The sequence below is a fragment of the Alligator sinensis genome, unplaced genomic scaffold (genome assembly GCF_000455745.1).
Source record: "Alligator sinensis unplaced genomic scaffold, ASM45574v1 scaffold134_1, whole genome shotgun sequence".
Classification (NCBI taxonomy): domain Eukaryota; kingdom Metazoa; phylum Chordata; order Crocodylia; family Alligatoridae; genus Alligator; species Alligator sinensis.
In genome coordinates, this window is record NW_005841920.1 from 1,755,419 (window position 1) to 1,767,877 (window position 12,459).

The 12,459-nt window shown below is 42.5% G+C and overlaps 1 protein-coding gene across 2 annotated transcripts in view; it reads right to left on the minus strand.

Annotated features, from left to right (window-relative positions):
- Nucleotides 1–12,459, minus strand: part of LOC102382794 — a 48,941-nt gene that overhangs the window by 11,332 nt on the left and 25,150 nt on the right. For both annotated transcript variants that reach the window (XM_025198354.1, XM_025198353.1), the window contains one exon: nt 4,460–4,558. In XM_025198354.1, the coding sequence (XP_025054139.1) occupies nt 4,460–4,558 (99 nt within the window). The remainder of the gene's footprint in view (nt 1–4,459; nt 4,559–12,459) is intronic.

Sequence of the window (12,459 nt, forward strand, 5' to 3'; positions counted from 1 at the left end):
TGGGGGGCACAGGAGCCTGCGGGTCAGGAGTAAGGGACACCACCAGGGCTGGGGGGTGGAGTAGAGTGGGTCAGGAGTGAGAGGCAGCAGGAGGGCTGGGGGGGCTGTGGCTTAGAAGTGAGGGGCAGGGGCAGCACATGGGCATATCACTACCCTCCCATCATATACCCCTTCCCCCTCTCTACCCCTCCCCACTGCCCCCTCTCTCCCCTGCTCCCTCCTTCCCCATGCTCTCCCCGCCCCGCCCCCCAACAGGTACCCTCTTTTTTGATACTGGAAATATGATAACCCTAACCAAGGTGATAGCTGAGCAGTTTATACGAACAGCAACAGAGCTAGTAGGCAGGACACTGCTGTGCCCATTATCAAGCTAATTTCATATCAAGCCATGGCTACCTTGGGCTGATCATAGCCTTGATCAAGTTGGAAGAGAGGGAGATGGAAGTTGAAGAGGCAGAACTGGAGTTACTCGAGTTAATGAACCCTTGGGCTCTGGTATCACTAAGTTTAGGAGCTGACAAAATTTTCTGGCTGGTTACTCCATACTGTTAAATTTGGCAGGCATATACCGCCTCCAATGCCATAACTGCAGGCCTCCCCAGCTCCCCACCCCCTCTCAAATTTCCAATCACATGCCATGATTGCAGGCAGAGGACTAGGAATTTCATTACACATGTCCCCTTACTCCTATTCAGCATGTCCCTGCTTGTGCTTCTGAGGAGCCCTATTGGACACAGCATCATAGCATGAGCTTATGTTTGTGGATTATCTGTGAGAAGCTGCCACACCACAGCTTTCCTAGCTCAGAATGCCCTCCTCTTGCAAGTATAGCTGGCATTGTTCATGCCTTCTGTTATGCCATGCTGAAATGCATGTTGTGTTTGACTGTGCCCTGCTTTACCAAGTGACCCAGATCAGTCTGGACCAGTGACCCCCACCCCAACCTGAAGACATACACTTTGCTATATAAAGCACTAATAGATCTCTCCCAGACCTGTATGTTTACACTGAGGCACTGGAATTAAAAATCATCCTCTGTTTTAAGAAGCACCTTCCTCTGAGCCCCTGAGGACACTGTATGAAGTGAAGGACTTGTAGTTCTGCCATTATTTGACTTGCTCACACTGTTCAAATCAAAGTTAATGGAAGCAATTGTGTTGCCTAGAAACATGCAAATGCACACACGCATGTGCACATGCACACAAACACACACCCCACAAGCTCCTGGGCTCTATTACCATCTCTGTCACAGGCTTACGGTGTGCCCTCCAGTAAGTCTCTTCCCTGGGATATACCAGCTCATGAAACAAACCTCTCAATAGGATAGGTCCTGCATCTCAGAAATGTCACATAGAAGAGGAAAGCCTGAAGGTGACAATCCTGGTCAGGTTCCATGGTGCTAAGCATTAAACTTGTGCCTTCAGAGACGCTTCCTGCTCTCCTGAGGATTTGGTACAGGGCTTTAGTGATCCTCAGATGAAGGATGATATAGAAGGAAAGAACCAAGGGTAGATTATAGACCATTAGGTTAGCAGAGTAGGAGGCCATTAGAACTTCTGGCACAGTCATGGGCAGGAATTAATTCAGTTCACAAAGCAGCAGTGAATATCTCATTCGTCTACAATACTTTCCAACTTAGTGCTTAATAGAATGGGAGAAGTTCTCCCCCTCTGGTGCTAACTCAAGCACTGAGGGAAAGGGACTTTCCCAGCACATTGGGGTCAAGATGCAAGCAAACAGAGCAATCAGATCCCAATTCACATGATTTTAGCAGCTATACCAAACTCCTCCATGTCCTTCAGAGGATTGGAAAGACACCTGCTTTCACCACATTGTCATTTCATTTAAAAAAAGACTGGTTAGTCCCCCCACACCCACACTCCATCTCTGTTTCTTCACATCCTGGCCTAGACAGAGACAGCCCTTGGTCTGCAGAACAAATGGCATTTCTTTTTTTGGAAGATCTGAGTTTGCAGACCTTTCTGGCAGAGAACTAGCAGCTTCAGCACATGCTTATGCTTGGGCTATAAATGTGCCACCCATGGAGGATGAGAGGTAAATCGATTAGCTCCAAGAGGCTACTTTAATTTTCAAGTTGGCAAATACCAAGATGATAATTGTATACTTTGCAATTCCAGCAACAGAACCTGCTTTATCTATTAACTTCACTCAAACCCACCTGCAACAAGGAAGTGTGGACATAAGAAATTACAGGCTCTGGAACTACACCTGGTGGACAAACCATATAACTCTCAACGTAGACAGACCCTAAATCACAGTTGCATGACAGACATTACAAAACCAGTCACAGAACCTGGTTCAACTACATCTGATTCAGCTAAACTACATCCATCGACCTGTAGATATCACATGAGGATCAGGCCCCTAAACGAGATTTAATGTTATGTTATGTATCATGTTATGGGTTGTAACACATTATCGGGTTGTAAAGTGTAATGTCTATCGTGGCTTTCCAAGTAGAACAAAAAAAACTGCATGTGGCTAATTCAAAATCAGGCTTCAACAACTCAATTCTGCATGAAATGAGGGAGCAACATGAAAAATGCAGCATTGATTTAGGATGGTTTCCAGCAGATGCTCTCTGTCATCTGTTAGTTATCAGACTAACACTTCCTGCGCCTGGGACATTTTATTCTATATTCCATGACTCAGTACAGGAAAGATGCAAAAGGAAACAGACTTTAATGAGTAGCTGGATGGCATATCTACCTACAGTGCACATGGAACATGACATAGACAAAAGTCTGGCAAAATGGACATTTTAGGTAAAAATCCAAAAAATGGTACAGATATCCCAGAGTATGAAGTCATCTAAAAACTGGTGGGGAGCTAGACAGGGACAATATATTGAAATATATACTTTTTATTTTGGCACAGGAGGATGGGGGAAAATCTGTCTAATTGTTTGCAGCTGTGAATATTAAAAGAAATTAATAAGGCTTAAATGATAACTCCAGTCTCCCAAATTACTAGCTCTTTTGGACAAGGTTTATGTGAAATCAGAAGTTTTTAGCAGCTAGTCCTGTGACCCTACCAGTCTGGTCTCATAAAGCTTCATTGTACTGTTCAGAGTAGCATATAATCACTACCATACATCTGGAAACCATGTGTAAAGAGTAAAAGAAATGGTAGAGTAGAGAATTCACTGTGCACAGAGGAGGTTATTTCAAGTTTCTTTCTTGCTGTGTGTTCAAATGGGATGAAATAGAAGCAAGGAGTGAACTGATACTTAAAGGTGTCAGCAGTTTTGTTTTTTTGTGTTTTTTTTTTAACTGCAGTCTGTATCTATACAGTCAAACTGGGAATGCAATTCTTTGTGTCTGAGAAATTAAATCAAGCAATTTATACTGTGAACAATTTACAACAGAGCATCATTATTTTCTTGACAGTAAGACTTGGATTGCAATTCTAGACACCATATGATCAGGAACTTTTAAAAAGCCCCCTCAGAAAATATCAAATGGGTATATAAACTCTGGGATGTATTATCCTATCAGGGCCAGAGAGAAAACAAACAAGGCCAGCTGTAGGTTTTGTGAAGGCCCATCCATCTCCCTAGTTGCACATGATAACCAAATGCATGTAAAGTCTCCCACACGTTTAAATACACCTTCCTGTTTGCAGTCTCTTTTAGATAATGGTAACCCCTTTGAGCCCCTATAAGGTTCTCTGCTTCAGTTTACCCTCCCTGCATGAATCAGGAAGCCAGATGTAGAGACAAAATGCATTTTTTCCAAGGGAGAAGCAGGGAACAAGAAGTTGAGGAATAATAGTTTTTTTCTGATCAATCTATGTGGAATCAGCTGGGGAGCTGTTTGTGGCTCTGAATCAGGTGCATGTAGTCTGAAGACCCCAGAAGAATGTGACTGCAGGTGATTACACAGGCTGTCTGCCTGTACAACTTACATTCCTGCCTGCAGAAGGGATGGGACAAAGGATGAGGAAAATAATTGGGATAGAACATAAAATTAAATGAACAGGCAGGACTCATTAAGAGCTGTCTAGTGACTCTAGTTACTGCCTCCTGCAGCCTACTGTCCATTATGCCAAGTCAGTTGAAATTGTTTCTCATAATCAGGTATCTATCTGGTTCTTAAGTCTCTTAAAACACAAAAAGGCATTTTCTGAATAAAATGTTTTGATGGTCTTTACCTGACTCCATCCTATTGTTAGTCAGATACAAAACTGTATATTTGCAATAAAACATATACTCCCTTGCTGTCTAAAAGCTGATGTTGATTTAAAGTTTCTCCAACCATTTGGAGAAAAATGTAAAGAACCACTTCAGTGAATCCCAACTACAAGATAATCTGGAAATAGTTAAGGTACTGGAAACAGATTGGCATTATTATTATTAATATACAGTGTATGTACTATAAAACAAAATGTAGTACCTGCTCTCTTCTGTGGTGTTAGTTACTGGTTCTTCATTGCTTACCTTGGTGGCACTGAGGATTACATCAAAACTTAAAGCCCAGCTTGGGTTCTTCTGAGTAAATATCTCCTGCCCCAGATGCTTTGCCATTTCAGTGGTAACCTGGAAAACAACAATCTCGTAGTCTCCATAAATGACACTTCTGTTGGCAGTAGCTACCATTGCCCCCTACCAACCTCCCAAGTTGCACTGCACAGTCTTTGGCAGAAGTTGAAATCTAATAATTTTAGAAAACAGTTTCTGGCCCTTGTGCTTTATACGGCACAAAATTTAATCATCACTTCTGTAAATCCTGATGAAGGCTCCATAGACCATCTGTTTATCATCACGCTCAAACTTGTTTTAAACAACCCCCATGAACTGAAATGTCCTTCTGATAGACACAGAATAGAATTGTACATGAAAATATTGAGTGTACATTAATTTAAAAATAATTAAATAATTAAAATAAATTGGTCAATTAAGACAGAAGAGTGCCTAATAACAGTGGTGATATGTACAGGTTTCACTGTCTCCTTAAGAGGAAATTAAAAACATTATAAATATTTATTTTTTGAACCACTAAACTGCTCATTGGACTTTTGATTAAAATTTAAGGTTTGACAAATATGTCTGTAAACTAAAAAGTTTTTACTCAGGAAAAAAACTACCATTAACATGACTTCAATAGAACTTTAAGTTTTAAAAGTTAAGCACATGTTTAAATACGTTGCTGGGTTGGGTCACTAATTTTTCCTGACATATTTACTGGATTATCTAACCATTCTCCATCTACTCCTCAATCTAAAATATATTTTTAATAATACTGATCAGTAGAAACTGTAATGAAAATAATTAAACTACACCACCTTGTGAATATTTTAGATTTTTTTATTTATTACAGTGTTCTACAAATATTCCTAGGAGTAGAAAATAAAGCACTAGAAAGCAGCTAGGGCTGAAAGGAGAGCAAAGGGCGAAGTAGAATGTCATTCATTCTAAAAATTTGCAGGCACAAAACAAAACAAAATTGTCAAGTTGTATGTGTATAGTCTAATCCCCAGACAACATTAATCACCCAGCATGAATTAAACCTGGTACCCAGTGAGGCATGGTATGTAATTTCTTTTTTTTTTAATTCTTATGACCCATACTGCTGCTCTTGGACTCTACATGGTAGGAAGGTAGGAATAAGATAGGAAGCATGTGTTTTGCCCTCTATGGATTCATTCCAGAACCTTGAAATAGTCTTCATTGTTAGTACACATAAGCAAGAGCTGCTTACAAAACAAAAACATTCAGAAAAAGGAAAATCACGACAGAGTAGATCTGCTAGAAGCCTCTCTAAAAAGCGGAGTATAGCACCTTCCTTGTCTCCTGAATGAAAAAACAGAATAGGCATGCATTTGTGAAACAGAATAATCAGTATCGTTCTTAGAATCTGTCAGAACTTTTCCAGTGATGTGTTTATATTTTAATTGGTGAAAATATCTGTTTAATAAATAAATATCTGTTTAATTTTAATTGAAATGTGTTGTGGAAATGAACCAATTTTGATGACATCTTATTCTGAAAAAAAAATCAAACTGAATGAAGCTCATTATTATTATTATTATTATGGTAAAATGTTCCATTTTGACATAGTCCAAATGAATACTTTGATTTTTCACTTAGAAATGACTTTCACCTCAAGGGTTTAATTAAAAAAATTAGGAAAACTCAGAATATCTCTTTTTATCTGAATTAAACATTTTGCTTGGAAACAAATGTGTTTCCACATATTTATTCAAGTTAAATGTCATTGCTTTTATTTTTAATCTGATTTAAAACAAAACCAAATGTGAAACCTCAAAGTTCAAAGAATAGAAATCCTGGGTTTCAGTCAGTTCTATTCTTGGGTTGGTGTCTGATTTATTGTTCTGAAATTTCTGTGGGATGTCACAATGAGAGGAGGACAGTATAAGGAAGGATACAGTGATCTAAAATCCACAAACTTGTGTCCTTCAAGGGCCTGTGTACATTCTCACTTGAGGGAGTCAATACTAAGTGGCAACTCCTACAACTGTGAATGTGCAGAGGTGACTCAAAAAGCATTTAAAATTTGAAATAGCAGAGAAGAGGATGCAGTAAATTTCCAGGCAAGAGAGTGGGGAGTTTAAAAAGGAAAGGCTATAGACAATATGGAAATCCCTATAATTTATTTGGAGATGTGAAATATGCTGGGACAGATAAAGATTCCTTGGACAGAATCTGGGATTCCAGCATGTGAACTAATAGTTAGAAATAACTAGGGGTGCACCGATGGAGATTTTTTGGGCTGATACCAATGGCCAATTTTAACAAGCCATATCAGCCAATACTGATTCGATTCAGATATGTAGCCAGGCAGCTTGGACAGCAGCATCTGCTGGTAAGTCTGTTGTGGGGGGAAGGGGGTAGATTGAGGGGGGGGGTAGATTGAGGCCCCACAGTGAGGGAGGGATTGGGGTTGGAGCTGGGGCAGGGGTAGGCGCTGCACAGCCGAGGTGGGGCGTGGTATGAAGCTGCGAGCGGCTCACCTGGGTGTGCGAGGAGGGGGGTGCTCCTGCTGCTGCACGCACCCCGGGAGGGTATGGGGGGCATATGCCCCCAGATCTGCACACATGGTGAGGGTGAGCTGCCGCTGCAGGCTGGGGCTGGGGCAGTGCCGAGCTCACACTGGGCTGGGCTTCACTAGGGGTGGGTGATGGCAACGCTGGGAAGAGGGCTATGCGGGGGGGGAGGGGGCTGCAGCCACCCCAAAATTTGGCATAGCCCCCCAACCCCTCCTCCCAGTGCTGCTGTCGCCCTCCCCAAATGCAGCCCCAGCCCAACCCCCGCACCAGGAAGAGCCCAGTGCTGTCCCTGGCCCCAGCACACAGCAGCAGCCTGCCCTCACCCCATGTGCAGATCCAGGGGCACATGCCCCCCATGCCCTCACGGGGTACATGCAGTGGTGGGAGCCATTCCCCCTCAACACCCCATGGACAAGACACTCACAGCTCCATCCCGTGCCCTACCCTGGCTGTGCAGCACCTGCCCCAGCCCTAGCCCCACTCCCTCCCTCACCATGGGGGCCTTGATCTGCCCACCCCCCACTTCCCTCACAACAGATTTACCAGCCAGACACGGTGGCTACTCCACGCTGCCGGGCTGCGCTCCTGGCCACCTGCATGCTGTTCTGCATCTGCACGCATGCACAGGGAATTTGTCAGCCACATTATCGGCCACATCAGCCAAAAAAAAGGTTGCCGATACTGTCAATTTTCCTTATATCAGTGCCGATCTGATATTGGATCGATGTATTGGTGCACATCTAGAAATAACCTGTCTGGCTGTTGACCTTCTATTAGCAAGTGCCAGTTACAATTTATCTATGAAACTTGCTCCTCAGTAAAAAGTTCCATCTTCACCACAAGAGTTTTAACTATGCCACCCCAAAAGTAGCATTCACAGTGCTCCACCATCTATCTCCTACAGACAGGATTGCATAACATTCTTGTCAGCTCTCCTCTCATTAGACCCTACAGTGAATGAGTGGACAAAGTCTGGCCCATGGGCTGGATGGCGCTCACAGCGGACTTCATTTCCCAGCAGCCCCTGTGTGCATTGCTGCAGCTGGTTTCCATTTAGACCCCAGGAGTGGTGGGGCTATGACAGTGCAGGGCCAGGGTTACCATGGAGACTGCCCCCAGCAATGCTGGCAGGGCACGTGGCTGAGTGGGGAGCTGCTCTGCAGCAGTGACAGCATGGTCTGGAGATAGCGGATCGCAGCTCTGCCTCAGCTCCAGCCTGCTCTGTCACAGATGCAAGATCCCAGCCCCAGCCCCGGCGCAGCTCCCCACCCAGCCATGCACCATGCCAGTGCTGCTGGGGCCCGTCTTCATGGAAACTGTGGCACTGCACTGTCACATCCTTGCCACTCCTGGGGTCTCTATGGGAACCAGCCATAGCAGGAGCTGCTGGGAAATGGAGTCCAGCCACCTGCCATATTGGCCATTTTGCCCACTCCTGCTATAGTGGCTTTGTCAGGAAGGAAAGAATCTACCTGAGAAAGGGACAGTCACTTTGCCTTTACCTCCCTCTTCCCATCCTTGAACTTTGACCTCAGATATTTTTTGTTTCTAAGTCAAGGTGAACCTTTAAGTATTGTTTTTTAAAATGTCATTCTGGTAGCAGTGCTAACAGAAAAGGACAAAAATCAGAAAAAGTGTAATGCACTTTTACTCTGAGGGCTAAGTTACCATATGAGAGCTCTCGTTTACCACGGGGGCATGAACAGGTACCAGAGCAGCTGATAGGCATCAAAACCCTACTCACTTTTGCTCTGCAGGACCTTGTTTGTGGGCTCATATCCACAGTTTTTCAGTGCTATTTTAAGAATAAATCTAAACTAAGTTTAAATATGAAAGAAGCAATGAGAAAAATAGGTTTTGTCATATCCCAGCACAGACACAGTGCTAGTATAATGTTTCCCTTTCCATTACCCAAAGCAAAATATTTAATTTTCTGTGGGTCTGCTCCTGATATTCTTACAGTCCAGGCCTCGAATTCCTGTAACTGGGAGTTACACACAGAGAAACAACTTGGCATGAGGCTCTTGTTTGTCTATAATTTCCTGTTTTGTTTTGCTTTCCTTATCAGAGACAAAATGGACGACTTCCTCAGCCACCCTGTATCAGTGCTGCTCCCTTTACATTTTTGTTTGCCCAGATCTTCATCTTGTATAAAGTAGCTTAGATTAGTTTCTTTGGGCCAGTTCTTCAGCTGGTGTTAACTGGCACATCTCTATTGCAGGCCAGGTCTGAATTTTAAATTACCTCCCCTTCCGTTTACATTGGGTTGCACCATCACATCGATCCAAACCTCTCAACTTGTGGGGTCCTGAACATCCAGATCTGGACCTAAATCAAAATTCTGTGGCTTGAGTCCATCTCTCAGTGAAATACAACTCTCTGTTATGAATTGCTTTTCCCTGTATAAATTTTCTGATTTAATTTCTGATTCTAATATTCCAAGTACTTCTCTAAAAGTTTTGACCTGCAGCATCTCTCTTATGAAGCACCAACCCCTCTAGTTGGGCAATGCATATTTTGGAGCTTTGAAGCAGAAACTATTTGACTTTTCCTAGACAACAGATAAATATGGCATCAGAACTACAATTTTTCTTTCTGTCAAGCCAGTGAAGTTAAAACTTTCTAACCTCTGTGAAAAGATCAACGTTTCTTTGCTATTTTTGCAAAGCCCTATTAAACAAAAAGCAACAGCAACACAAAATATTGCTAATATTGTTTAATAAAAACCAGAACATGGCAGTGGAAAACATACTGAGAATGACTGTGGATTAGAGGAGAGGAGGAAAGAGGAGAGATTTAAGACCTGTCATTTATACAATCAAAAGAAGGAATGTTTAAAGGTTGGGCTTGAAGAAGGGTCTAATAGAAATATATGAAAAAGTTAAGTGACATACAATAAGACCTCCAAGTATAACTACTTTCAGCACTGATAGTACAACGGGAGGGAGTCACAGATTTTCAGAAGAAACAATTCAGATTATACCACAGCAGGGGAAAATATTCTGAGAATACTGAAAATATAGAAAACCCATTTGACAAAAACTGAATTTTTTTGTAAGAGAAAAATATCAGTTAGTGTAAGAGGGGAAGTCAACAAGGTGGCTGCTGCCTGGGCTGCCCCTCCCCCCAGTTAAAACACCCCTCATTGTCCAGAAAAGCAACTGGATGCTGTCTCATTGGTGGAATTGTGAATCTAAATACGAATCTAAATGGGAGTACAGGCAGGAAGAAAAACAGCTGTTTCTGAAAGAAGGAATGAAAGAAGTTAGTTGAAGTGACCCAGGCAGCCATTTAAAACCAGACACCTCAGAAATGAAAACTGTCACCCTCAGTGGTGAAATTCTCCTGTATCCAAGATCAGTGCTTTAACTGCTGAGCTATTGGCTATTCAGGGATGGGCGAATCAGCTGCTCTTTTTTGCCTTTAGACTGCACCCCATACACACGACACCCACAAAGTTCTTGGATTTATCCCGATGTGGAATGCAAGCATGTTTTAAATATCAACGTTTGGTGGGATGGGAGAGCCATTTGCCACTCAGCTCTAAACAGCAGTAAACCACTATACCTGTTCTTTCTCCTCCATCTCGTTCTACCTCTCCCTCCATACCAAGGATGACCCAGGGGAATTATACTGACTTCAGGCTGTTTCTCTGAAGCACAATAGAAAAGTAAACACACAGCTCTGAATGTGTCCAACTTGAAGCTGTTTAGGCAATAAAGTATGTTTCTCCTTAACACATTACATAGAAGACCTTTTACCTACACAAACATGCTTTTAATTAATTTACACCGTTAATTCAACCAGAGGGTAAGAAAAACAGGATGAAAGAAATTATTTCAGCTTCAAAGAACGTACAGTTGCAGTAACAACAAAAGAAACGGGATACCAAGAAGAGGGGGCTTCCAATAAAGAATTCTTCTTGTGGGTGCTCTCTATGGATTTTTATGGGCACTTAAATAATTCTGTCCTTACATTTTTCTATTCCCTGGATTTAGAGAAATAATTGTTCTTTTTTTTTTGTTAGTTTGACTGAGTTTAACATCCATCTAATCATCTGACCCACTCGTCCTAGCATTTATTTCTTGCTGTATTATTAATTCTGCTAGGTTGTTTGTGCTATAACTGGTCCTACTTCATATTAATGTGTGGTCATTTGTCTTTTTGGGGGGATTTTTTACCATTTTATTGCTTTTATTATTTTATTGCTTTTATTGCTACTTTTATTGCTACTTAATCATTCTTATCTTTGCCTCTGACCTTTATCATGCCATGCACTGCCTCTTTCTTTTTACTCACCTACTAGCCTTTTACAGTCTGTCATCACACCAGGGGGCTCAGACAGAACTGACAATTTTCTCTATATGAAGGTGGTCTACAGCTGAGACCAAACAGAAGTGTATGGCTGCAAAGCACTTTAAAAGGCCCCAATCCCACAAAAATCTGAAGATGTTTCAAAACATAGCATCTTCTGTAACTTGTGTCTGTGCTGCCTCCCAACCTCAGTGCTATTTGCACAAAGGGAGCGGGGAAAGGGAGAGAAGGGAGTTCAATCTGGGTTTTTTTCAGCTGGTGCTGGAGAGTGGGGCAGCTGGATTGGAGTCCCTCCCTCAGATTGGGGGGCTCCATGCCACCCAACTCACCCTCTAGCATCAGCTGGGGAACCCCTAGAATGAGCTCCCTTTGCTCCCTTCCCCCCCTCCCATTCTGAAAACAGCACCTGGGCTGGGAGGGAGGAGGGGTTATTACTAGGGGAAAACCAGCTGCAGGCTCAGTGCAGCTGGATTCCCCAACCCTCCCTGCCTCTGCCTCCCACTGGGACCCAACTTCTGTTTGGTTTGGGGATCACTGGAACTCATAATGCTTTGCAGGAAGCATTCTGAGTTACAGCAGAGAGCTGCTCATCTTGTTCTTATTTCTCACTTCTTTCTGTACTTGCCCTACTCACTTTGCTTCCCTCTAATCTACCAGACACACTGCAGCTGTAACATTATCTTTTTAGCTTCCTGAACCAGGCCACAGTCCTCCTTGATTCTAGATATTTCAAAGCTATTGTGTAAGTTGTAAACAGTCTCTCTCCAGTTTTGGATCACAGACACTTGTCAGTAGAAAAAGGGGAAATGTTACAGGTCAGGATTTAGGAACATTGGTAAAACTATGTAAGAAGCTTCCGTGGTGACTGCTTGTACCACGTCTGACTCTTCCCAGTGCCCTGGATCCATTTATTTCATTAGCACTTAAAACCTCGCTCACATATTTATAAACCTTCATTGGGTGTTTCTAAGAGACACATATTATATAACCAGCCTTGAAATAACTCCACCAAGATATGTTTATAAATGTAGGTTTTAGCCTCACTGAAAAGTTTAGAATCTCCTTTTGAATGACATAAGTTTATATTAAGATAGATATACAAAATTAAAGAACAGG